This window comes from Podarcis vaucheri, assembly GCF_965113315.1.
Source record: "Podarcis vaucheri genome assembly, chromosome: 6".
NCBI lineage: Eukaryota > Metazoa > Chordata > Lepidosauria > Squamata > Lacertidae > Podarcis > Podarcis vaucheri.
Genome location: NC_138764.1, coordinates 102,536,545 through 102,562,716, shown reverse-complemented (window position 1 = coordinate 102,562,716; position 26,172 = coordinate 102,536,545). Strand labels below are relative to the sequence as shown.

The 26,172-nt window shown below is 46.1% G+C and overlaps 1 protein-coding gene and 1 long non-coding RNA gene across 2 annotated transcripts in view; both read right to left on the bottom strand.

Annotated features, from left to right (window-relative positions):
- LOC309534407 overlaps window positions 1-26,172 on the bottom strand; it is a 200,081-nt gene that overhangs the window by 9,342 nt on the left and 164,567 nt on the right. The gene's annotated exons all lie outside the window — the stretch shown is intronic.
- PDYN (prodynorphin) lies at window positions 15-26,172 on the bottom strand. The gene is made up of 3 exons (XM_082226477.1): window positions 25,919-26,172; window positions 4,297-4,441; window positions 15-2,325 (listed from the first exon to the last, which is right to left on the bottom strand). Exons 1-3 carry the CDS (start codon window positions 25,942-25,944, stop codon window positions 1,654-1,656), a joined length of 843 nt encoding a protein of 280 aa, XP_082082603.1. The 5' UTR covers window positions 25,945-26,172; the 3' UTR covers window positions 15-1,653.

Genomic DNA, 26,172 nt, shown 5'->3' with positions numbered 1-26,172 from the left:
TGGTGTTTTTTTTTTGCCCCACTGTCCTCTCGAGTCCTAAAGGTCCTGCATGACAGATTCCTTGCAAAGCCGGTCCACAGAGGGTGATTTCAAACACTACAAAGCCAACTGACTCTGGCTTGCCAGTCGCGACCCTGGGAACGTGTGTGCCTGTACGATGCGCGTGTTTTGAAACACCTCCTTGTCACATTTCACACTTGACATTTTAAAGGGAACACTTAAAGTAAATCATATATGCACAGTGTAAAGAGAGAGGGCAGCAGCCAGATTTTATCATGCTTAGAGCAAACCCATTCGCCTGCTCCAGAGGTTCACAAAGTGGGCAAGATCACCCCCTGAGGGGCACTAGGATTATCTGAGAGGCAAGGGGTGGCAGCTGGGCACTGGAGGTGCAAATGACTATCATAAAATCCTAGAGTTGGAAGGGACCGGGGGCTCACGTTGTCCAGCCACCAACAACACAGGAATATTTTTGCACAAAGTAGGACTCGAATCCACCACCCTGAGATTAAGAGTCTCATGCTCTACCGACTGAGTTATCTATCACTCTGTTGGCTTTGAAAAGCTGTCATCACTGGATCAAGTTCATCCATCTTGTTGAATTAATTAAATAGTTTTGATTTTGAATAAATGTGCAGTTGATAGCTCAGTTGGTTAGAGCATGGTGCTGATAATGGCAAGGTTGCAGCTTCGACCCCCGTATGGGACAGCTGCATATTCCTGCATTGCAGGGGGTTGGACTAGATGACCCCTGGGGTCCCTTCCAAATCTGTGATTCTAGGATTCCTATTGTGAACATTATTATGTTATTGTCTTCCTTAGTGGGCCGTGCAAAGCGCTATTCTGAATACTGCTTTTTGTAGGATGGATGTGACACTATTTAAAGTTGTTAAAAAGTCTTGCTATTTCCATTTGACCTTTCACCAACCAGTTGCTTTACAGCTGTTTTTGGACTACAAATCCCATCAGTTTCAGACTGCACAGCCATACAGGTTGCGGCTGATGGGAGCTGTCGTCCGAAACATCAGGAGGTTGGGGAAGGCCGCTTTATCCAGCTGAGGTTTGGACTGTGATTGCTTTGTACCAGCAGGTGTTTCCAAGCTATTACTCTTCAATGAGCTTTGATTGCTGCTGTTTTCACCGTCTAAATTTGTTTACAGGCTGCACTTCTAAGCGCGCTGGCTAGGAATTCAGAGGGATTTTACTTCCAAGCAAACAGGCTTAGGTGTGCACTTTTGGTGCGCTTCATTGATGTGGTTTTGTTATTGTACCGGCTAATTAGATTTGTTAGCCAGGCTGGATTCGTTTTTTGGCAGACAGGGAAACAAAAAATTAATGACAGATGAGAACAAATCTCTTTAGAGGCTGGAAGCAGATGGTATCGCCATACATGCACCCCTCTTTCTAGAGATTGAGGACAGCACCAGAAAGCTGCATCTCAGGCCCTGAACCCCCAAACCCTGGCTTCCCTCCACCTCAAAATCTATGCTAAGGTACCCCATGATGTTGATTCATTCCTTCTCTATCAGGCCTGCCGATGGTCCTTGCACTACTTGGCTGAGCACTGGGGTGAGCGGTTGGAGTGACCCACACAGTCCATATTTGGGGGCGTCATGGCCGGAGAACGCCTTGGGTGTCTGCCCAAAGCGGCTTCTATAGGTCATAGGCCTCCTCTGAGTAGGCATTGGGCTCTTCCTCCGACCTGGTGGTCACCTTGAACTGGCGCCGCAGGAACCCTCCGTAGCGCTTCTGATTGTCCCACTTCAGCTTGGGTCGGATCCTGCGCATGAAGCCCCCGTAGCGCTTGCGCAGGTCCCCCAGCTCTTGCCTGCCTTCCTCGCCGGCCGCCGTGTCGGAACCTCGCTTGGGGTACTTGCGGAGGAAACCCCCGTAGCGTTTCATCTCATCCTTGAGCAACCCCGCATCCGACTCTTCCCCATTGTAGGCCAGGTCCCCGGTCTCCAGAGCCGCCGGGTATTCCTCCTCAGCGCCCACCTCAGAGGCTGCCCTCTCCCCCACCTTCCGGAAGAATCCACCGTACTTCTTTGCCACGTTCCCCTTGGCAAGGGCGTTCTCGCGGAGGAGAGAAAATATCTTGTTCTTGTCCAGCTTTTTCATGAAGCCTCCATAACGCTTGGCCGGCCCACTGTACACCTCCCTGGGTCTAGGGTCACCTTCCTGTTCGGTCTCCTCCTCTTCATCCCCCTGGGATGGTCTGTCGGGCTCCCCCTCAATCAGGAAAGGGGCGAGGAAGGACAGAGCTTTCTTACACTTCTCCCACTCAGCACTGGACAGCAAGGAGCCTTGGCACTCCAGGGAGCATATCTGTAAGACACCAACAAAAGGGGCAACCTGGTAAACATTCCCTCCGTGGCCCGGAGACAGAAATTCTCTAAAACCCATTATCAGTGAGTGCCAGCATTGCGTACGCAAAAGGGAGGTTCGGTCATAAAACTGGTAAGAACCAGTTTAGGAGGAATCTAACAGCTGAATGTTAGAGCGAAAAACTGTGGGATGTAAACACAGGAGCAGTCAATGACAACATTCCTAGAGTGTACATGTTAGAACATGGGGAGGGATGTCTGTCCAGCAAGCAGGTAAACTTCCTGGGGACGGACTTCCTCCGCATGTGACCAGAGGTGGGTGTGGCCTCACCTGTGCAGGTAATGACAAAAGCACAGGGCAGGCAGCCATCTCTCTCTCTCTGCCATTTTCCTTCGATGAGGAAGCATCTAAAGATGCCCTCTTGGCTCTCAGCCAAGAGAGGAGATAAGGACTATCTTGCTACAAGATAGATTCTAAATGTATGTAACCTTTTTAAGCCTGTCTGCCGTCTGGGATCATATTGTGAACAGATCGTGAGTAAACTCTTTTATACTTTTATAAAGACTGTGTTGTGTCTTGTATTTTAAGAAGGAACAAAAGGGGAAATTACCAGAGTAATTATTATAGAGGTTCTAGCGAACCTGTGCACACGTTACCGTTGCGAACTTAAAGGGGAATGTCTATAAACTCTGCTGATATTTTGGGAACTTGTTAGCACAAGTTGGATAAGGATATAATTAGTCAATATATCCTCTCCTGCACCCCAGAACATTCCCACAAAAACAACTCCAGATAAGGTACGAGGAGAGCTCTGCACATGCAGTAACAATGCTTGGAGTCCTTGAAGGACTATGGTTGGATGAGGGATGATGGAACAGTGGGGTCTTGGAAGGTGATTGGCCGGGGGATGGATCAGCTGATGTTAAATGTAGGTATCCTCTCAATAGACACAGGAGAGGTGGGTCTCGTGGATGTAATCCACTGGGAGCAGTCAAGTACAACATTCCTTGTTTTCCTAGAGTGGACATGCAAGGGAATGTTTGGTCCAGCCAGTCGAAACTTCCTGTTCCTCCTGGGCTGGAGCATCCTTCCTCTTGCATGTGACTAGTGGGTGGGCGTGACCTTTCCAGACCAGGTCACAAAAGGACCAGGCATGCTGCCACTCCCTTCTTTTCCATCTTCCTTGCGTCCTGTGAACTGCTGGATTGCTAGCTTCCAGTCACTAGGTAAATCTCTCTTATGGAGTAAACCTGTATGCATATGTTTGAAATTTTATTTTCTGTTAAAAATTTTTTATTAATTTTCCAATAAAAAAAATCCAATTAACATATCAAATCATAATCCAACAAAAATAAAAAATCTAAAATAAAAAAGATCGAATTATCTTCCAAATTGTAATTATTAATTTTTGGGACTTCCCTTAGTCTGGACCTTGAAGCATAACTCCAAATCTCAATCCTGCCTCTTGTCGTTATTTCCATATTTCCACATTTCGATTTTAACACTCTAAGTATATGTTTGAAACTTTAAGCCTAAAGCCTGCCTTCAGAGATCACACTGCGCTCTGCCTGACCATGAGTAAACTTTCTTTTTCTTGCTTATGAATAAGACTGTGGTGTCTTTATTCTTTTAGGAGAGATTCAAGGGGTCTTACCAGGAAAATATCAGAACACATTTCAATCTGGACAAGCCAGATGGAATTGCGTATTGTCTTAAGAAACTCACACGAGTTTGCAACTAGTTTTCTGCTGTGTAAAGGGGAATGCACTCTGCTAAGTAAAGGAACTTGCTAGTGCAAGTTAGGAAAGGTATTAATAAACAATATATCCTCTCCTGCCACCCGGAACATTCCCACAGGTCTGAGACCAAGATAGGTTACCAACAAAATTATGCTTGCATGTATGTTTTGCTTGCATAAACAGCATCCCAGATCGGATTAGGATTCAGGTGGATGACCAGGCTGCGACTTACCAAGGGGCTGACCAGCTTCTCCACATCCTGGCTGTGAAGAGCACATGCGGAGCACTGAGCGGAACAGTCTGCCGAATTCGAGGTAGCCAAACTGAGGCAAATGGCAAATGCCAGAAGCTGCCACTCCATTCTTGAAAGCAGGCACCTGAAGGAATTGGGAAGAGAGGTGAGTGAATGGCAGAATGACTTTCCAGGGGAGGAGTAATTCTCTGAAATACCAGCACTGTTGAGAGCTTCATGCCTTTTGGGGAGGGAGGGACAGGAGGGTGGAATCAGCTTTGCATGCAGAATAGAATAGAATAGAATAGAATTTATTATTTATACCCCGCCCATCTGGCTGGGTTTCCCCAGCTACTCTGGGCGGCTTCCAACAGAGTATTAAAATACAGTGGTACCTCAGGTTACATACACTTCAGGTTACATACGCTTCAGGTTACAGACTCTGCTAACCCAGAAATAGTGCTTCAGGTTAAGAACTTTGCTTCAGGATGATAACAGAAATCGTGCTCCGGTGGCGTGGCAACAGCATTAGCTAAAGTGGTGCTTCAGGTTAAGAACAGTTTCAGGTTGAGAACGGACCTCCGGAATGAATTAAGTACTTAACCCGAGGTACCACTGTACAGTGGTCTGTTAAACATTAAAAGCTTCCCTAAACAGGGCTGCCTTCAGATGTCTTCTAAAAGTCTGGTAGTTGTTCTTCTCTTTGACATCTGGTAGGAGGGCGTTCCACAGGGCGGGTGCCACTACCGAGAAGGCCCTCTGCCTGGTTCCCTGTAACTTGGCTTCTTGCAGTGAGGGAACCATCAGAAGGCCCTCGGCAGTGGACCTCAGTGTCCAGGCAGAACAATTGGGGTGGAGACGCTCCTTCAGATATACTGGACCGAGGCCGTTTAGGGCTTTAAAGGTCAGCACCAACACTTTGAATTATGCTCAGAAACGTACTGGGAGGCAGTGTAGGCCTTTCAAGACCAGTGTTATGTGGTCTCGGCAGCCGCTCCCAGTCCCCAGTCTAGCTGCCGCATTCTGGATTAGTTGTAGTTTCCATGTCACCTTCAAAGGTAGCCCCACGTAGAGCGCATTGCAGTAGTCCAAGTGGGAAATAACCAGAGCATGCACCACTCTGGCGAGACAGTCCGCAGGCAGGTAGGGTCTCAGCCTGCGCACCAGATGGAGCTGGTACACAACTGCCCTGGACACAGAATTGACCTGCGCCTCCATGGACAGCTGTGAGGATCTCCAGGGGAAATCTCTGGCACCCTCAGAGAAACTACAATCGGCCTTTGGTCAAGAATTTGGAGTCTGAATAAGCTCCACCGAGCTCCTCAATCCAAAAAGCAAAAGGCCTTCATTCAATTATTTTTACACATGAAATTATATCTTGCTGATGTTTCCCATTGTGAGATTACTTTGAGATGCATAATGGAAAATGACTCATGAATGGAAGGAAGGAAATAAATAAAGGAAAGAATGGGAAGGTTTAAGCAGTCTCAGTCGCCATTTCTTTGCACAAAGCAGCAGGCGCATGCAAGTGCCCTTTCCGTTGCTCCTTCCTCCCCAAGTCAGGAGGCTGCTCTGGCATTCCCTGTGCAATGGCCTCTTGATTTAAGGCACCTTCCAACATGGCCTCAGGCAGAGCAGCCTAATGGCCCATTAAGAAGGCAGCTATTTGCCATCCACAACTGGCTGTACAAAAACCAGGAGAGGCAGTTATCTCAGTCAGTATTAAGAGGATATATGTGCTATTTTTCTAGAAAAAGAGGTGCCAGAACTCACCATGAACATCTCTCTCGTTTTAGCTATGGCTCCCACCTGAGAGGAGCTGGAACTGAATTCCAGCAAGTTCCAACTGAAAATACACTTTGTGTGTGCATGTGTGTATTCCAACCTATAAGTAAAGGTAAAGGGACCCCTGACCATTAGGTCCAGTTGCGGATGACTCTGGGGTTGCAGCGCTCATCTTGCTTTACTGGCCAAGCTTCAGGTCATGTGGCCAGCATGACTAAGCCGCGTCTCCGCTCCTCCACATGCATCTGCTGGGTGACCTTGGGCCAGTCACACTTCTGTGAAGTCTCTCAGCCCCACTCACCTCACAGAGTGTTTGTTGTGGGGGAGGAAGGGAAAGGAGATTGTTAGCCGCTTTGAGACTCCTGAAGGGGAGTGAAAGGCGGGATATCAAATCCAAACTCTTCTTCTTCTTCTTCTTCTGGCGAACCAGAGCAGCGCACGGAAACGCCATTTACCTTCCCGCCAGAGCGGTACCTATTTATCTACTTGCACTTTGACGTGCTTTCGAACTGCTAGGTTGGCAGGAGCAGGGACCGAGCAATGGGAGCTCACCCCGTCGCGGGGTGGAATGTCCCAGGGTGCATCTGGCCTCATATTTGCATACTTTTCAAGATCAGGTCAAGATGCGCCTTTTCGCCCAGGTCTTTGCAGGCGGATGATGGGATCGGAATATCTCACCTATTCCCACTTCCATATTGTCACCGGGCTGCGAGCTTTGGCAGTGGGATTTGCTTCCACTGGAAATGAACCCCCCCCCCCAAAAAAAAGTACCAAAAAACTTTCAGGCAAACACTCTTCCTTTGTCGCTCCCCAGCTGCTAAGCCCCAGAGGGGTCCCTGTTCTGAATCCCTGGGGATCTTTTACGCTTGCTCTCTCCTCTCTGCTCCAGCTGACTTTCTCCTTAATGTCCTTTAATTGGGGCTGATGGAGAAATATGCTAATCCTCCCATATTCATTTGTGCTAAATTAAGCTGTAATTTGAATGATATGCATTATCATATGTCGAATTATCGACGTTAGCAGAACATAAATTCCACCGAGCTGCCGGTGGCTCAGAGGCATGATTCACTATCTGATTACAATACTTTGCGATCTTTTGGCACCTTTCATCTGCTGATCGCAAATTGCCTTAAGAGCATTAATTAATAGAGCCTCCCAGAATGACTGCAGAGCCAAGTGCAGCTTGAGGGGGGAAAGGGAGTTAAAGGAGATAATTCTTTCCAAGGCTAAAGAAAAATAAAATAATAAAATTTCACCTCTACAAAAGAGAGGATATTGGTGGACTTAAATTCACAGCATGCTGTGCGTTGAAGGAGCACTATATGAAATTGATGTGCCGGTGGTATTTAACACCTATAAAGCTAGCAAAGATGCTTTAGACATAACTGCATTAGACATATGTTGGAAATGTAGGGAGAAGGAAGGCACATTCGAACACATGTGGTGGACGTGCAAGACAACAAAAGCGTTCTGGGAAATTATATATAATGAGTTGAAAAAAATGTTTAAAATAACGTTTGTTAAAAAACCAGAAGCCTTTTTTACTAGGAATCTTAGACGCAGAGATACCAAAGGAGCAGACACAATTATTTATGTACATGACAAAAGCAGCGCAGATACTACTGGCCCAATGATGGAAAGAAGATAATGTCCCGACCAGAGACAAATGACTGATGAAGATGATGAACTATGCCGAAATGGCAAAATTGACCTGGAAAATCAGAAACCAGGAAGATAGAAACTTTAAGAAGGAATGGAAAATTTTATTTAAGAGAATGGTGTTTCCTGCTTGGCAGGGGGTTGAACTCGATGGCCCTTGTGGTCTATTCCAACTCTATGATTCTATGATTCTAACACTGTAAACAACTAAACATTTTGGCAGGATTTGAGTGACGCTTGTATTGCATTAAAAACTAAGGTTAAAACAAAAAAAGAGGACATTGGTGTTACGATATTCCGTTCCACCTTAACAGATATGTGGAGTTGTTGTATGTCAGGTGTCTGTTTACATTCCAGCACGGCTTGCTGGGAACTTCCGTTGCGTGTATAACTTTTGCTTATGCTGTTTGCTTGGACACGAAGGGGAGCAGACATGTTTTTCCTTGTCCCGATGCTGAATAAAATGCCTTAAATATGCTTTACACAGCCTCTCTCTGCGCTTCTGTTGCGAAGAGTTCTTATCTCTGCTGGCTTGCGTCCCCAATGCAGGAATCACAGCTAAAGAATCTCCCAACCTTTGCTGAAAAAACTTCCAATGGAGAAGAGTTTGCCACTTTCTGAGGGAGTCCGTTCCGCTTCGGATATCTCAAAGGCTATCACAAGGAAGATGGAACAAGCTTGTTTTCTCCTGCTCCAGAGGCTAGAACCCGAATCAATGGATTCAAGTTACAATAAAGGAGATTCAGACCAAGCATCAGGAAGAACTTTATAATAATAAAAATAATAAATTTTATTTATACCCCGCCCTCCCCAGCCAGAGCTGGGCTCAGGGCAGCTAACACCAGTAAAATTACAGTAAAAACATAATGGGGGGGGACCAATTTAAAATACAGGTTAAAATGCAATTTAAAATGCAGCCTTTAAAAAGTAATTTAAAAATCACAAGGGGAGGGAAACATAAGGATCAGACTGAGTCCAAACCAAAGCCCAGGTGGAACAGCTCTGTCTTGCAGGCCTTGCGGAAAGATGTCAAGTCCTGCAGGGCCCTGGTCTCTTGTGACAGAGCGTTCCACCAAGTCGGGGCCAGTACTGAAAAGGCCCTGGCCCTAGTTGAGACCAATCTAAACACCTTGCGACCTGGGACTTCCAAAATGTTGTCATTTGCGGACCTTAAGGTCCTCTGCGGGGCATACCAGGAGAGGAGGTCCCATAGGTACATGGGTCCTCTGACAATAAAAGCTGTTTGACAGTGGAACAGACTCTGCTGGAGTGCGGGCAAGGAAGGAGGAGAGACTGTCTTACCACAGATGTTTCATCAACTGCTCTGGCAGCCTTTTTGGCTAAGGTTTGGTGGGGGCAGATGCATTGCATAACTAAACCAATTTCCCACCGGTTGTTTTTGGTGCAGAATGCTCCGCTCACTTGCCAGTCCACAAACAGACAGCCAGCAGTGAGGGATGTGTGGCTTGATAGGTTCTTATATCATCCCTGCCATTCCTCTGAATCAGCTTGCTTCTATCGATTTCTCTCGGGATGATTTAAAGGCTCTTATTAAAGCAGGAGGGGAGAGAATTAAATTTCTCATTTTGCTGCTGCTGGGTTGCGGAGCGCAGAGGCAGCTCTCGAACGGTGTGCCAAGGGCCAGTTTGGATGCGCAAATAACGATAGAGACAATGGTGCAATTAAAGATAAAATGCGCTTAGAGAAGACAGGCTTGTATATATATATGTGTGTGTGTGTGTGTGTGTGTGTGTGTGTGTGTGTGTAACACACGCCGACAGACAGAACAAAAGCGACTTTTGCATGCAACTGCAAACTTGCCTGCAAGCAAACTCCGGGTGTGTGTTTGTGTGTGCTGTAAATTCAGGCATTCTCCTCGCCTCATTGCCAATGATGACATTTGTTCCACTCTTGATAACCCCAGCATTGTCTTAGTCCAGGGACGGGGAATCTGTGCCCCTCCTGATGTTGCTGGACTACAACTCCCATCATCCCCTAACAGACGCTTTAGTTGAGATTCCTGCATTGCAGGGGGTTGGACTAGATGACCCTCGGGGTCTCTTCCAACTCTTACAGTGCTATGATTCTGTGCTTCTATGAGTCTGGCTGAGGGTGGTGGGAGTCCAGCAACGGGTCCCTCAGCCCTGCCGTAATGTGCCAGGCAGCTCTGCAGAGTCAGTGCTGCTGCTGTTAGTGGAAACCTCATTCAGATACGTCCAGGTGTCTTTAAACCTCAAAGGGAGGCTGTTCCACCACCTCTCTCTTGGGGTGGGCATAAGGAGGAAGGTGGAAGCACACTCTACTCTATAAAAGGCTAAAGCTTACTCAGATGGGAAGCATATTATTATTGTTAGAATTCCTGCTCCATGGTTGCAGTCATGGGATTGTTGTCTATCACATGACGGTGTATGTTTTCATTCCACAGAGTGGGAAGTGACGGAGACAGGATGTTTGTGTTACTGTGTTCTGTGAAGGCAGACTATTGTCCTTATTCTTTCTCTCTTTGCTGTCTGATGCCAAAGAGAGAGAGAGCCATGATGCAGTGCTCCTTGTGTGTTTATATGTAAATAAAGTAGATTAGCCAAAATGCTGAGTTGCTGAGGTCTGTCACGCGCAGGTTGCGCAAACTCTGCGAATCCCTAAGTGTGCCGGTGTCGGTTGGCATTGGTCGCTGTGATGTTCGGGCAGAAGAAAGCTTTTGAAGCTCCCAAACGATCGAGGGAGGGAGGGAACATTCTAGTTGGGCATGTGTCTCTACCAGGGTCCTACTCGAGTGTAGGCTGAACTCCTGACAATTATTTCATCATCATCATCATCATCATCATTATTGCAAATATAGCCAACGTAGTGCTTTTCAGATATTATAGACTACAAATCCCATCATCATTAGCAATTAGGCATGTTTTCAGAGCCTGATGGGAAATGTAGTCCACAGAATCTGGAAGGTGCCAAAATGGGTTAAAGCATTACAGTAGTACCTCGGAAGTCAAATGGAATCCATTCCAGAAGTCCATTCAACTTCCAAAACATTCAGAAACCAAGGTGTGGCTTCTGATTGGCTGCAATCAGAAGCTGTTGGAAGTCACATCAGATGTTCGGGTTCCAAAGAACATTCGAAAACTGGAACAATCACTTCCGGTTTTCGATCATTCGGGAGCCAAAACATTTGACTCCCAAGGCGTTTGAAAACCAAGGTATGTATTATTTTATGTGTGTGTTTGTTTGTTTGTTTGTTGTTTATACCCCACCTTTTTCCCTGATGCGACTCAAAGCATTGGGGGCTTTTTAGTTGTTTTCCAAAAGGGGCGGGGAGGGGGGGAGACTGACAATGCAATTCTAAGCACACTTACTCAGAAGTAAGTCCCATCATGTTGGGCTGACTCCTGGCTTGAGAGCAGTACATGTGAAAAGGATCTAGGAGTCTTGGTTGACCACAAACATGACATGAGCCAACAGTGTGACGCGGCAGCTAAAAAAGCCAATGCAATTCTGGGCTGCATCAATAGGAGTATAGCATCTAGATCAAGGGAAGTAATAGTGCCACTGTATTCTGCTCTGGTCAGACCTCACCTGGAGTACTGTGTCCAGTTCTGGGCACCACAATTCAAGAAGGACACTGACAAACTGGAACGTGTCCAGAGGAGGGCAACCAAAATGGTCAAAGGCCTGGAAACGATGCCTTATGAGGAACGGCTAAGGGAGCTGGGCATGTTTAGCCTGGAGAAGAGGAGGTTAAGGGGTGATATGATAGCCATGTTCAAATATATAAAAGGATGTCATATAGAGGAGGGAGAAAGGTTGTTTTCTGCTGCTCCAGAGAAGCGGACACGGAGCAATGGATCCAAACTACAAGAAAGAAGATTCCACCTAAACACTAGGAAGAACTTCCTGACAGTAAGAGCTGTTTGACAGTGGAATTTGCTGCCAAGGAGTGTGGTGGAGTCTCCTACTTTGGAGGTCTTTAAGCAGAGGCTTGACAACCATATGTCAGGAGTGCTCTGATGGTTTTCCTGCTTGGCAGGGGGTTGGACTCAATGGCCCTTGTGGTCTCTTCCAACTCTATGATTCTATGATTCTAAGACTCCCAGGTACACTGAGACGTTGGTTAGAAGATATAATTATGCATGGCTTATTATGTTTCTCTCTCCCATAATACTAGAACCCAATCAGCTAATAAAATTCACTGGTTTGCCCATGTAACTCCAGCATCCTGTTTTTGCAACAGGCTGCTAGATGCCTACGAGAAGCCCCCAAGGAGGACCCAAGAGCAACAGCATTCTCCTGCCATTTGCAGCCATTCAAAAGCATAACTGCCTCTCGTGAATGCAGAACACCATGCACCCATCCTAGTTAGTAGCCATTAATACCTTTGTTCTTTGTCTAATCCTCTTTTAAAGCCATCTGAGTTGGTAGCCATCACTGCCTCCAGTGGGAGGGAGTTCCACAGTTTAACAATGCACTGGGGACAGAAGAACTTCCGTTTTCTGTCCTAAATCCTCCAACATTCAGTTTCATAGGACGTCCACGAGTTCTAGTGTTATGAACAAGGGAGAGAGAAAATTCTCTATCCTCTTACTTCATAACATGAATAGTGTTATACAGGTGTATGGGTGTTAGGGGTAGTTAATAATAATAATAATAATAATAATAATAATAATAATAATAATAATAATAATAATAATAATAATTATTATTTATACCCCGCCCATCTGGCTTGGCTTCCCCAGCCACTCTGGGCGGCTTCCAACAAAACACTAAAATACAGTAACCTATTAAACATTAAAAGCTTCCCTAAACAGGGCTGCCTTCAGATGTCTTCTAAAAGTCTGGTAGTTGTTGTTCTCTTTGAATTCTGGTGGGAGGGTGTTCCACAGGGCGGGCGCCACTACCGAGAAGGCCCTCTGCCTGGTTCCCTGGAACCTTTGGTCCCCATCCTGCACTCGGCTTCCACCTGTAGCTCCCAAAAGATGTCAATATGTGACTGGCTGGCTAAACCAGGTGAGGATAGTCGACAAGTCTCAGACCCTTGGTGAGTTAGGGGTTTCCCCTACATGTGAAGACAGGCTCCGGCAGATTGAGTGGATGAGAGCAATCGTGGGTCCAGCGGTCAAGAAGGCTGCAGAGGGAAGTGAGAGGCAGATGGGCTCATCAACCTGGAAAGGGAGCCCATCTAGGAGAAGGAAAACTCTGGTCCTAGACCTCTGCTGCCTTGTGGCTATACCCATTCATGAGAAAGGCTTAGGGTGTAAACCCCAAATTAAAATCCATACCTACTCCCTTGCTGAACATTTTCAGGAGCAGAACAGACAAAGAAGTACCGTATTTTCCATTGGACGCACCGGACCATAGGAGGGGGAGAACAGGGGGGAAAAAATTCTTGTTCTCCCCCTCTAAAACAAGGTGCGTTCAAGGTACATTCACCAGAGTTTGTGGGGCTGGCGGTGGAGGGAAGCGCTGCTTTCCTCCACCGCCAGCCTCAAAGATCCCTGAAGCCTTTGGAGCGCAGCGCCCCGCTGCCCTGCAGAGGTTTGCGCGCAGCCGTCCCCAAGCTAGAGCAGCGAGACGGAGCCCTCCGCAGTGCTCCGTCTTCCTGTTCTGGCTTTGGGCTTAGCGGCGCAGCCTGCATTCGCTCTATAGGACGCACACACATTTCCCCTTAATTTTTGGAGGGGAAAATGTGCGTCCTATAGAACAAAAAATACGGTAAATCCTACAGAAATCTGGAGTGGAGTCCCTAAGACTTGAATGCCTCTTTCTGGCAACTCCTGCAGCCAAATTGGTGCCAAACGCATTGCTCCTCTTTCCTTTGGACCACACTAGTCGGCCCGAAAGGGGGGTCTTGTTGTCTGGGCAGCTCAGGACCTCTATCCACACTGCCCAGGCTTGTGCCCCAGGGAGTTCATTTCGGTGCTGCTAACACAACAGTTCGAGTTCACCCCTGGAGGCGCACTCTGTTGTCTCTCAAGACAGACGGATGCCAACATCATCAACAACAGGTGTTCCTATGGATCAGGAATTGGTTGCATATCAGGAAGCATGGAGTAGGAGCAGGGCTGGATTTAGGTTTGATGAGACCCTAAGCTACTGAAGGTAATGGGGCCCTTTACATGTCCAGCTGTTCTTTGTCAACAACAAATTGCCACTGTTTTTTGTGTTGAATATATGCTATATGGAGGGATGGGGTGGTGCTGTGAGTTAAACCACAGAGCCTAGGGCTTGCCAATCAGAAGGTCGGCGGTTCGAATCCCCACAACGGGGTGAGCTCCCGTTGCTCAGTCCCTGCTCCTGCCAACCTAGCAGTTCGAAAGCACGTCAAAGTGCAAGTAGATAAATAGGTACCGCTCCGGCGGGAAGGTAAATGGCATTTCCATGCGCTGCTCTGGTTCACCAGAAGCGGCTTAGTCATGCTGGCCACATGACCCGGAAGCTGTACGTCGGCTCCCTCGGCCAATAAAGCGAGATGAGCGCCGCAACCCCAGAGTCGGCCACGACTGGACCTAATGGTCAGGGGTCCCTTTACGTTTACCTATATGCTATATGTGGTAATTTATGGACCTAGTAGGTATCTAAACCCACTTGCACGTAACAAAATATGTATTTTATCAAAGTAATTGTTGAACTGAAATACAATGAAGAAGAAGTATATTAATAGTGAAATATTGGGGGGGGGAGCTTGGGGCCCTAAGCTACAGCTTGTTTAGCTTATACGGTCTCATTCCTGGGCATTCACAGTCCAGGAATTCACCACTGTAGGAATAAATGGACAGTTCTTCTGATGCAGGGATGTAGCGTCTCCCCACCCACAAGGATCAATATTTGGACTGTGCTTTTTAACTTGTTTATAAATAATATTGCATTAAGGGAGAGCAGAGGGGTAGCCAAGTTTGCTTATGATGCTTAATAGTTCCAGGTCCTTAAACCTGGAAGCGTTTGCAAAGCACTCCAAAAGGACCTCTCAATTGAGTGAATGGGCAATAAAATGGCAAATGCAACTCAAGGTAAACAAATGTGAAGTGATGAACACCAGGGCAAAACGAAATTTTAATTTCACATATATGCTTATGGGGTGTGAAATGGCTGTGAATGCCCAGGAATGAGACTCTTTGGGGTTGCAGTTTATTCACCCAGATTTGCTTTTACAAAGCTTACACAGCGTTTGTATGATGTACAACGTTTACTGAGCATCTGTTCCTATTTGTTTCAGGAATGATTATATAGGAATGAGCATTCATCCTGCTTTGATGGTGGAGCAGTTTATACGTCTTCCCATAAATGGCTCATTCATTCCACACTCCTTGCATTTCCCTGTCACTTTCCAAGCCACAAATAAAACAAGATGTTTGTTTAAGTGGATTTTTTTTACGCTAGGGAGACAGAGCTTTTTCATCCACCATCCTAAAGTTCTGTTATGCACTCGAATCCCTTCCACAAAATGTTGGCCCTTCTGGATCGCAATCTCTCTTCTCCATTTTACATTCAGACAGCTAACCAGATGAAGATCAAATTGCTCTGTATAGTTAAAGCTATGGTTTTCCCAGTAGTGATGTATGGAAGTGAGAGCTGGACCATAAAGAAGGCTGATCGCCGAAGAATTGATGCTTTTGAATTCTGGTGCTGGAGGAGACTCTGGAGAGTCCCATGGACTGCAAGAAGATCAAACCTCTCCATTCTTAAGGAAATCAGCCCTGAGTGCTCACTGGAAGGACAGATCCTGAAGCTGAGGCTCCAATACTTTGGCCACCTCATGAGAAGAGAAGACTCCCTGGAAAAAACCCTGATGTTGGGAAAGATGGAGGGCACAAGGAGAAGGGGACGACGGAGGATGATATGGTGGGACAGTGTTCTCGAAGCTACAAACATGAGTTTGACCAAACTGCGGGAGGCAGTGGAAGACAGGAGTGCCTGGCGTGCTCTGGTCCATGGGCTCACGAAGAGTCAGACACGACTAAACGACTATACAACAAAAGAGGGGGTTGGCAAATAAGCAGCTGTAGGTTGTCAAGTGTAAGGTGTTGCACCGCATTTGAAATTCCTACCTCCTTTGCACCTGGTCATCCTGCATCTGAGGTGGAGAGCCTGTGGCTTGCCAGATGTTGCTAGACAACAAATCCCTTCATCCCTGATGACTGGCCAGGCTGGCAGGAGCTGATGGGAGTTGGATTCCAACAACCTCTGGTTCTCCAGCCCTACCTTACGTGCTAACATAAAACAGGCTTCTGTAGCCACACCTGAATTGTCAGAAGACACAGACCCAGCAGAAGCCAGAGAAATGGCCAGGGCACTCGATTGCACAACAGTTGTAGAACTGCATGCACCAATCACATTTTTTATTGCAATGGCACTCCTTAGGAGCAAATATTTATTGGGAGAAAGGAAGGACCATTGCTCATTACCTTTGAAAGTGACCCAGAAACTACATCTAATCCAGAACGCGGCAGCTAGACTGGTGACTGGGAGCAGCCGCCAAGACCACATAACACCGGTCTGAAAGACCTACATTGGCTCACAGTACGTTTCCGATCACAATTCAAAGTGTTGGTGCTGACCTTTAAAGCCCTAAACGGCTTCGCTCCAGTATACCTGAAGGAGCGTCTCCATCGCCATCATTCTGCCTGGACATTGAGGTCCAGCTCCAAGGGCCTTCTGGCGGTTCCCTCACTGCGAGAAGCCAAGTTACAGGGAACCGGGCAGAGGGCCTTCTCGGTGGTGGCACCCGCCCTGTGGAACGCCCTCCCACCAGATGTCAAAGAGAACAACAACTACCAGACTTTTAGAAGACATCTGAAGGCAGCCCTGTTTAGGGAAGCTTTTAATGTTTGATGTATTACAGTATTTTAATATTTTTTTGGAAGCCACCCAGAGTGGCTGGGGAAGCCCAGCCAGATGGGCGGGGTATAAATAATAAATTATTATTATTATTATTATTATTATTATTATTATTATTTTAGATCAGAAGGTCCTAGACTCAATCACTGGGATGCCCAGGTAGTGCAAGAAGAGACCCTTGTCAGAAACCCTGGAGAGCTGCTGAAATTACGGTTGCCTCCAGGCTGCTAGTATTTTGCAGGCGGAATTAAATATATACCAGAAATCCGGGGTTGCACTGTTAAAGTAGGTTAAAGAGCTCTGTCATCCTACCACCATTAAAAAAAAAAACAACTAACTTTTTAAGTTAGTTTATCTAAGGAAGTCAGACTATCCTCCGCCAGGGCCAGGGCCTTCTCAGTGATGGCTCCGACCTAGTGGAATTCTGTCCCATGAGACCAGGGCCCTGAAGGATTTAACCTCCTTCCGCAGGGCCTGTAAGACAGAACTATTCTGCCTGGCTTTCAATTTGAACTTAGCCCGATCTTTTATTCCCCTTCCTTCCCTCCCCTTTTTATGAAGATTCCCCGCTCTGGGATCCCACAGCTATTTCTCCCCTGGTCTCCTCGCTGGCCCAAATAGGACTAATTTAGCCAGCTAGCCCTGGTGATCATCGAATGTTTATTGGATGGATTTCCCCCCTAAATTGATTTTTGTATTCTGAATTTATCGTTATTCACGTTTTATACTGTTTTTTGTTGCATCAATTAAGTGTTTTAAATTTGTTGTTAGCCGCCCTGAGCCCGGTTTTCTGAACCGGGAAGGGCGGGGTATAAATAAAAATTTATTATTATTTATTATAATTAGGAAGGTGATGAGGAACCACACTGCAAATTGTGGGGTGAAGGAATCCTTAACTGGAAAACGTATAAACACCATGCAAGAAAATTAGGATGCATGCTCATTGCCATTGTTCCTGCAAACAAATCAGAACGAATGCTCACTGGTGTTGGATAGAAAAGGAAACCCTGTGTGGGAGACTGATCAGATACGATACGATATCTTTATTGTCATTGTCCCTTGCGGAACAATGAAATTGAAAACTACATAAAACTACTACAAAACTACATAAAACTACTACAAAACTACATAAAACTACTACAAAACTACATAAAACTACATAAAAACTACATAAAAACTACATAAAAACTACATAAAACATTCAGAAACCCCTAAAAACTCTAAAACCCCATTTTAAAACACACTATACTACAGACCCCTTATGCTGCGTTTAGAACCAGAATTGCATTAGCGTAGAAACTGTTTTTCAGGCGGCTAGTCCTGGCCTTTATAACCCTATACCTTCTTCCAGAAGGCAGAAGCTGAAAGAGATCATTTCCGGGGTGCGCACTATCCTGCGCTATCTCTGCCGCTTTCTTATGGCACCTGGCAGCATAGATTTGATCCAAGGTGGGAAGAGTGCACCCAATAATTCTCTCTGCAAGTCTTTACAACCCTGGATAGCATTGTTTTCTCCCTGGCCGTGCAGCTCCCAAACCACACACACAGACCATAAGTTTATACACTCTCCACAGTACAATGGTAAAATGCCATCAACAGGTCCTTTGAGAGATTGTTTTTCCGGAGGATTCTCAGAAAATATAACCTCTGCTGTGCTCTCTTCACCAGGTCTTTGCTGTTCTCTCCCCAGGTTAGGTCGTCTCTCAACTCCATTCCCAGAAATCGAAACACCGAGACCTGGTCAGTGGTCTTCCTCAGAGGGTGAGACTGAGGAAGGGGGTAGCTCCCCAGTGAAAGCTGGGGGGGGGGATTCCCGTCTCTGCATGTGGATTGAAGATTAAGATATAGGGACAACAGGAGGCTATAGATATATTATTCATAATAAAACACAAAATTACCATACTTTTCCATGTATAAGTCTATGGTGTTTTTTTAACTCTAAAATAATGTTCAAAATCGGGGCTTGTCTTATACACGAATATCTTTTCCCCCATTTTCTTAAATTGGAGTCCCCAAGAATGGGGGGCGCCTTATACATGGGGGCATCTTATACACAGAACAATACAGTATATGTTATTCTTATTTTATTTCAGTTCTTTTTCTCTCTCTTTTCTTCTCAACTCTTTTTCTTTCTTTTTCTGTCTTGTTTTGTGTTATTTCTCTTTAGACCACTTTGGTTTTTACTGCATTATATGTTAAAAACATTTAATAAGATTAAAGGGGGGGGGAGAGAATACTCACTGAAGACTAGACATAGTCTACCCCTCTGATATTGGGTGTTTTAGCCGAGTTTCCTATGAGTCTATGTTTTTCTGCTTCAACAATATTTCATTATGCTCCTATCACTTTATGTAATTGTATTTTGTATAAATTATAAAAAATTATAAATAAAACATGTTCGATTTACAAACAAAACATTTAAACAGTCATCTTTCTAATGCTAGGATGGAGGGGGGCATGGACGTCGCCAGGGTTTTTGTTAGGGGGCAGAACCTCATATTTGTATTCATTCGTATTTACTTTTACTTATGGGGGGCAGTTGCCCCTCTTGGCTACGCTGCCCCACAGGAAGGAAACAAGGTTGGAAGGGGACAACGGTCGGGAAAAGGTTGGGGAATATTGATTTGGAGGAGCCCTTAGTGGACAATTATGAGCAGATGGACCAATGGTCTGAGTCAGTATAAGACATGGGTAGGCAAACTAAGGCCCGGGGGCCGGATCCGGCCCAATCACCTTCTCAATCCAGTCCACGGATGTTCCAGGAATCAGCGTGCTTTTACATGAGTAGAATGTGTCCTTTTATTTAAAATGCATCTCTGGGTTATTTGTGGGGCATAGGAATTCGTTCATTTTTTTTTCCTTCAAGATATAGTCCGGCCCCCCACGAAGTCTGAGGGACAGTGGACCGGCCCCCTGCTGAAAAGGTTTGCTGACCCCTAGTATAAGACATGTCTTGGGGTGGGATTTGGACTGGAAAGAGGTGCAGAAGGGGAAAGGTTATATTCTGCACAATGCACTCCTGTTCCAGTCCAGAACCCCTTCCCACCAGTGCCAGATTTACGTATAAGCTAGACAAGCTATAGCTTAGGGCCCCACTCTCTTGGGGGCCCCCCAAAAATTTAAAGGGTAAACAAACCTGGATGTACATTTCCAAAACATAAGATAAAAAATAAAACCTACATACAGCAACAGTGTTTTGTATTGTGTAGGCTCCTATTTGTTATGTGCAAATGGCTTTAGATACCTATTAGGTCCATAAATTACCATACAGCATATATTCAACACAGAAAACAGTGACAATTTGTTGTTGACAAAGGACAGCTGGATATATAAAGGCCCCTATTACCTTCAGTAGCTTAGGGCCTCATCAAACCGAAATCCGGCCCTGCTCACAACTGCTTTTTTAAAAAGAAAAGAAAACAGAAGCAGCTCAGGAAAACCACACTCAAAACAAAAAAAAAGCCCTAACATTTGAGAAAGCCCTAATTTTACACTGAGCTTTTACACGGCTGTGTAAAGGCGGTGTCTCAACAGGTATGCCCCCAATTTTGCTGCATGAATATTGGCAGATGCTGAACTGCTAAACTTTCCCCCCACATTTTAATTTCTGCAAATGCAGCTTGGGTTTGAGAAAACCCCAAAGTGGAAGATGCCTCATGGCTGAGTTTTGTCAATGTTACCTCTGGTGTCAAGCTGGGAAAGGAAAACGGACAAGTGTGTTTGTGTGTGGATTAATGTATCTGCAGCACTACAGAGAGCACCCACAACACAGCGTAAAATAAACACCCTTTTTTAATAAAAGGAAAAAAGACCACATTGCAGGGAAAGGTTGAAGGCATCGCCGTAAGAGATTTCATAAAGTTCACTGGTGTTTACCGCTTTTTTATTATTATGGCTTTTTAAAGTGGTCAGAAGAGCACTTTTCTCAAGTAAAAATAACATATTGAATCTGGGGGTGGGGGACAGGAAATGCAATTTGTTCACAATGGAAATGGTGCTTTGGGGAAACGCTTGAGAATTTCCCACCCCCCAGTGAAAACGGAGTAATAACTCCCCTGCTTTTATTGAAAACATTTGAGAACTCTGTCCAGAAAAAAAAAACTAAAGCAAAGTGGTAATGAAAGGCAATAAAAACATTGCAGAGTCTTCCATATTCCGACAATTGTATATGCCAGACTTCATCAACCAGATGCTTTGGTTGTGTTATAGGATTTATAAGGTCTTAAATATATAATATATATAATAAATGTTCATAAATGTAGGCAAATACATACATAAGTATATAAACCACGTGTCTGAAATAGTACAGAAGAACAATCCTGGAGCCATTTTGGCTCTCCCAAATTGACCTCAAATATTTCTCTGCAAGGAGGAAGGAAATGGGGAAAGCTTTCCAGTTGTCTTTGGACTGTAGGGGCTTACGCGCCTCCCTGTAAATACAGTCTGGCAAGTGGAGCTGACAGAAGATGAAGTCCAAAACATCTGGAAGACACTGGAAGATGGCGAAAGCCTGCTTATTGACTCAGCATCCATGTTGGACTTTACGGCAATAAGGGTTGTTCGACAGTGGAACGGACCACCTTGGAAGTGGCAGACTTTTCTAAACAGAGGTTGGATGGTCATTTGTCTTGTATGATCTAGTTGAGATTCCTGTATTGCAGGGAATTGAACTAGATCATGGTAGGCAAACTAAGGCCCAGGGGCCGGATCCAGCCCAATCGCCTTCTAAATCCGGCCCGTGGACGGTCCAGGAATCAGCATGTTTTTACATGAGTAGAATGTGTCCTTTCATTTAAAATGCATCTCTGGGTTATTTGTGGGGCCTGCCTGGTGTTTTTACATGAGTAGAATGTGTGCTTTTATTTAAAATGCACCTCTGGGTTATTTTTGTGGGGCATAGGAATTCATTCATATATTTTTTTTCAAAATATAGTCTGGCCCTCCACAAGGTCTGAGGGACAGTGGACTGGCCCCCTGCTGAAAAAGTTTGCTGACCCCTGGACTAGATGACCGCCGGGGTCCCTTCCAATTCTACAATTCCGCGTGGTATTTCAGCAGCCTAAAATGGGAGGGGGAAGAAACTGCCCCGATTTATTAGGGTTTCCATGTCTGGCCTTCTAGATGTGATCTTTATTGCCCACTGGTTATGCTATATTGTTTTATTTGCCTTGGCTTTTTGTGACTGTGGTGTAAAAAAAATGGATTTGATGTTGCAGAGAAAATTATTGTTTTGGGTGTTTGGTAAAGGGTGTGACCGCGGAGCCCTGGTTTTCAAGAGACTTTTCTTTATGGAAATACACAGCACGACTCACAGCAAACATGGGAAGAGCCCAACTGGATTCGACCAAAGGCTCATCTTCTCCAGTCACACGCTGCCGGGGGGGGGGGTCTCCCACCACTGTTGTGTCCCTTGGGCAGGGGTACACTGCTTTTTGGACATGGGGGTTCCACTTAGATAACTTAGCTAATGGGAGACTTAGCCTCCATGAATTGTTCTGTCCATTTGGAATGGTATATATATATACCGTATTTTTTGCTCCATAACACTCACTTTTTTCCTCCTAGAAAGTAAGGGGAAATGTCTGTGCGTGTTATGGAGGGAATGCCTATGGGTGGCGGGGGGGATCTGCTGCAGTCGTGAGCAGAGGATCCATGGTTCCCCTTCCTTCCCTCCTCCGTGGCTCGCTTGGCTCGCTTTGAAACAGCAAAGCGGGAGAAGAGCCACTGAGTGGGGAGAAGAGAGGGACAGAGAGCCTGGTTACAAAGCACGGATCCACATAGATCCTCAGGATTTTTGCACTGGGTCACCCCAAATTCACCATCAGATCACATAGCATGTCCATGGCTACAGCTTGCACCAAAAAAATCACGCACCCACTGTTGCCTGGGGCCGCAGTGGTGCAAAAACGTGATTACAAAGCATGGATCCACATGGATCCTCAGGATTTTTGCATTGGGCTACCCCAAACTCACTGTCAGATCACATGTCTGTGGCCACAGCATGAACCACAAAAATCATACATCCACTGTTTCGTTTAGAATATTTTTTCTTCTTCTTTTCCTCCTCTAAAAACTATGTGTGTGTTATGGCCGGGTGCGTGTTATAGAGCGAAAAATACGGTATATACAGATGAAATTTAAGTAAAGATCACAAGTGGTCTGCCAGGGCAAAGACAGTTTTCTGAAGTCGGAATCTCCATTGCTGATGGTTCATTTGGTGATAATTTCTCTTTGTATGTGTAGCTAGGGATACAGTACTGAATATATAACTAGTGACGAAAATGAGAAATGAGAAATGGACCTTCTATGAATACCCTTTCTAGAGGTGGGAGGTGACGATGTGGGGGACAGATAGCTTTGCTCCCTAGGGATTTTTTTAAGCCCTCTGATTCACAGGGGGGAGGAGAGTAGTCTCCAGGAAGTTCGCCTTGTGCAGGAGAATGTCCCAATCAGCACTGGATTTAGGGCGGTGCAGACAGCTCCCTTGCAGAAGGCGCCGAGCCAAGGGGTTGCAAAATTGAGACGCTCCATCATTGCGAAGATCAATTTGGGGGCGCCAGATTTTGGGCTTGCTCAGGGTGCCATACTACCAAAGATTACCAAAGTCCCCCTCCCAATGGATTCTGGCCCCAGATGGCTCTTATTACAGAAACAGTGTTATGAAGGAGCAGCAAAAAATTGCAAATCAGTGAAGAAAGCAGATTACATCCTCGCCCTCTTGGAATTAACCCGGTTTGGTTTGCCTCTGTGGCAAATGGGGGCACAATATGAATCATAGCTGTCAACATTTCCCTTTTTTAAAGGGAAATGCCCTTATTCCGAATAGGATTCCTCGCAAGAAAAGGGGAAAGTTGACAGCTATGCATAGGTACGATCCATCTCTCGTCATTGCCTGCTTGTTGCTATGTTTGAAGAATCTGCCATGAGTTGTTTTGAAGGTGTCCCGAAATGGTTCAAGGAGCACACCCCAAAAAATATATAACAGAAACACACACTCACACCCTTTTATCTCCCCTTTTGTTTCTACCCCATCCCTCTTTCTAATGGATCCCCAGGTGTACCAAGGGGTTGGCTAGCTTGGCCCCCACTAAAGGAGCAGGCCTAGAGGGCAGCACAAAGGAAGGAAGATGGGGAGAGCTGGAGATTGTCAAAGGAGCAAGGGGTGGTGGAGGTGCCAGTGCAGGTTGCCAAGGCAGCGCTGATACAACTGCTTGCCAAGAGGGCAAGGGAGCCAAGGTGTGCCTCTGATCCCCAGTCTTCCACACCCTGGTGCCAGTTGAGTGGCATCGTAGTCCCAAACATCTGGAGAGCCAGTGGCGTAGCGTGGGTTGTCAGCACCCGGGGCAAGGCAAGTAATTTGCGCCCCCTAACCCGTGGATTTGCGCCCCCTAACCCTAACCCTCAGATGTTGCGCCCGGTGCGGCTGGCCCCCCTGCACCCCCCACGCTACGCCACTGTGGAGAGCACGAGGTTGGCAAAGACTGGACCACACTTAGGGCAAAATTCCTCTTCATTCCAATAGGAATTGTGCAAGAGAACTTCCCAGTGCAATGTTGGTGCACAAAGCATCACCCATTCCCACCACCCTTCTGAGTAATACCCCTCCCCACCCTCTCACTATATATAAAGGTCTGGTAGCTTCTCTTTCCGTGTATCCGAAGAAGTGTGCATGCACACGAAAGCTCATACCAATAACAAACTTAGTTGGTCTCTAAGGTGCTACTGGAAGGAATTTTTTTTTTTAATTTTGTTTCGACTATGCAGTGGCGTAGCGTGGGGGGTGCAGGGGGGCCGGCCGCACCGGGTGCAACATCTGGGGGTTAGGGTTAGGGGGCGCAAATCCACGGGTTAGGGGGCGCAAATCCACGGGTTAGGGGGCGCAAATTACTTGCCTTGCCCCGGGTGCTGACAACCCACGCTACGCCACTGTGACTACGGCAGACCAACACGGCTAACTAACTACCTGTAACTAAAGCATCCTTTGTTCTCACTCTTTTAAACGGCTTCTAGACAATCAGCCTTGAGGCTGCTCTGTCAAATCCAGTGGACTGGGAAACAATAGCAGAGCTAGAGAAAAGGGAGAGGTAAGCTGCGGTCTTGGATGTGTCTCCTCAGAAGTAAACCCCATTTAGTTCAATGGAGCTTACCCCCAGAGGCTAGGACCAAAACAATGGCTTCGAGTTACAACAAAGGAGATTCCGACTAAACGTCAGGAAGAACTGTCTGACAGAAAGAGCTGTTCCTCCAGGGAACAGACTCCCTTGAAAGGTGATGGACTCTCCTTCCTTGGAGGTTTTTAAGCAGAGGTTGGATGGTCATCTGTCATGTATGATCTAGTTGAGATTCCTGCAGAGGGTTGGACTAGATGGCCTTGGGGTCCCTCCCAACTCTACAGTTCTATGATTCTATGATAGTTAAGTGCGCACAGGACTGCAGTCATAAGTACTTTAGGCTGCCAATCAAACCCCAGTTACCAAGCCGTAAGCCCCACTGAATTTTACGGGACTTACTTCTGAGCAGAACTGTGCTGTTAAAAGTCCCATTGACTTCAGCAGGCGTGTGCCCGAAATCAAACTGATTCGAGTTCTTACTTCTGTCTGGATTGTGCCCACTATTTATTTCTCCTGGCAAAAATCACAAGAAATGCACACAGATTTTCTCCAGCAATAGAGGAAACCCCAATCAAATATGCCCACGGTTCAAAGAAATCACTTGTAGCAAACAAGCGAACCGGAAAGGAACTTTTGTGGTATATAAAAAAATGCACATTCTTTAACAAAAAAACCGAAATAATTTTATCTCCTTTCCTTTCGGCTGAAAGTTAGGAATGCATGGCAACAAGACTGATCTTAACGCACTGGCAAGATTTTCTTTGCTGGCTCCCCCTGAGTTGAAACTGATGCGTGCTTCGAAGTGGAATAGATATAATAAACAGGCAGAGTTCAGAAATCCATTGCTAAGGAATGGAGGTAAGTGGAGAATAGAGACTCATCTATATATATCATTTAATTGCTTCTACTTTTCGTAGTTGATGCTTTTCGCGGTGCAGTCTCACACGCACCTACTCAGAAGCAAGCCCCGCTGAGTTTCAGTGGGACTTACTCTCAACTAAGTGTGTGGGTGTGCTGAATCGGAGCCCTGCTGAACGCAAAGCGGGCAAACGCCGCCAGATTAAAGAGCGTTCCCTGGTTGCCAGTGGCGAAACTGAGGCTGAGGTGGTGGGTATGAAAAGAAATAAATCAATGGGTGGAGAAAGAAAGAAGGTTTTCGGGGAGGACAAAGGATTGCACAGCAGCCGGCGTGGAAAAGGAGGCAAATGAGACACAGAGAGAGGGAAAAGTGAAGGTGTTACCTGCGCAAAGAACTGCCAAAGTTCATGGAGACGCTTCTTCGGAGAGCTGGCCTCAGGTGGGTTCTCTGGGCAGGACGCGAAAGTTGCAGGTTCCTCTTGCCGGTGTGCGCGCAGCCTGCTTTGCGCTTTAGTTCATCCTTGGTGGCTGGGCGGATGGAGCGGCGGTGAAGGTGCTGCGACCCCTTCTTTGCTTCGTAGCTCGGGTTCTTTCTTCCCCCTTTTGCAACGGGTTCCTCCCCTTGCCCCTCTTTTTA

Excerpts from the sequence above, each read along its gene's own strand:
- PDYN (XM_082226477.1), bottom strand. The coding sequence starts at position 25,944 with ATGAACTTTGGCAGTTCTTTGCGCAG. Across the intron at positions 4,442-25,918 it reads TTTGGCAGTTCTTTGCGCAG|GTGCCTGCTTTCAAGAATGG; the intron begins GTAACACCTTCA and ends CAATTCCTTCAG. Across the intron at positions 2,326-4,296 it reads AGAAGCTGGTCAGCCCCTTG|ATATGCTCCCTGGAGTGCCA; the intron begins GTAAGTCGCAGC and ends GGTGTCTTACAG.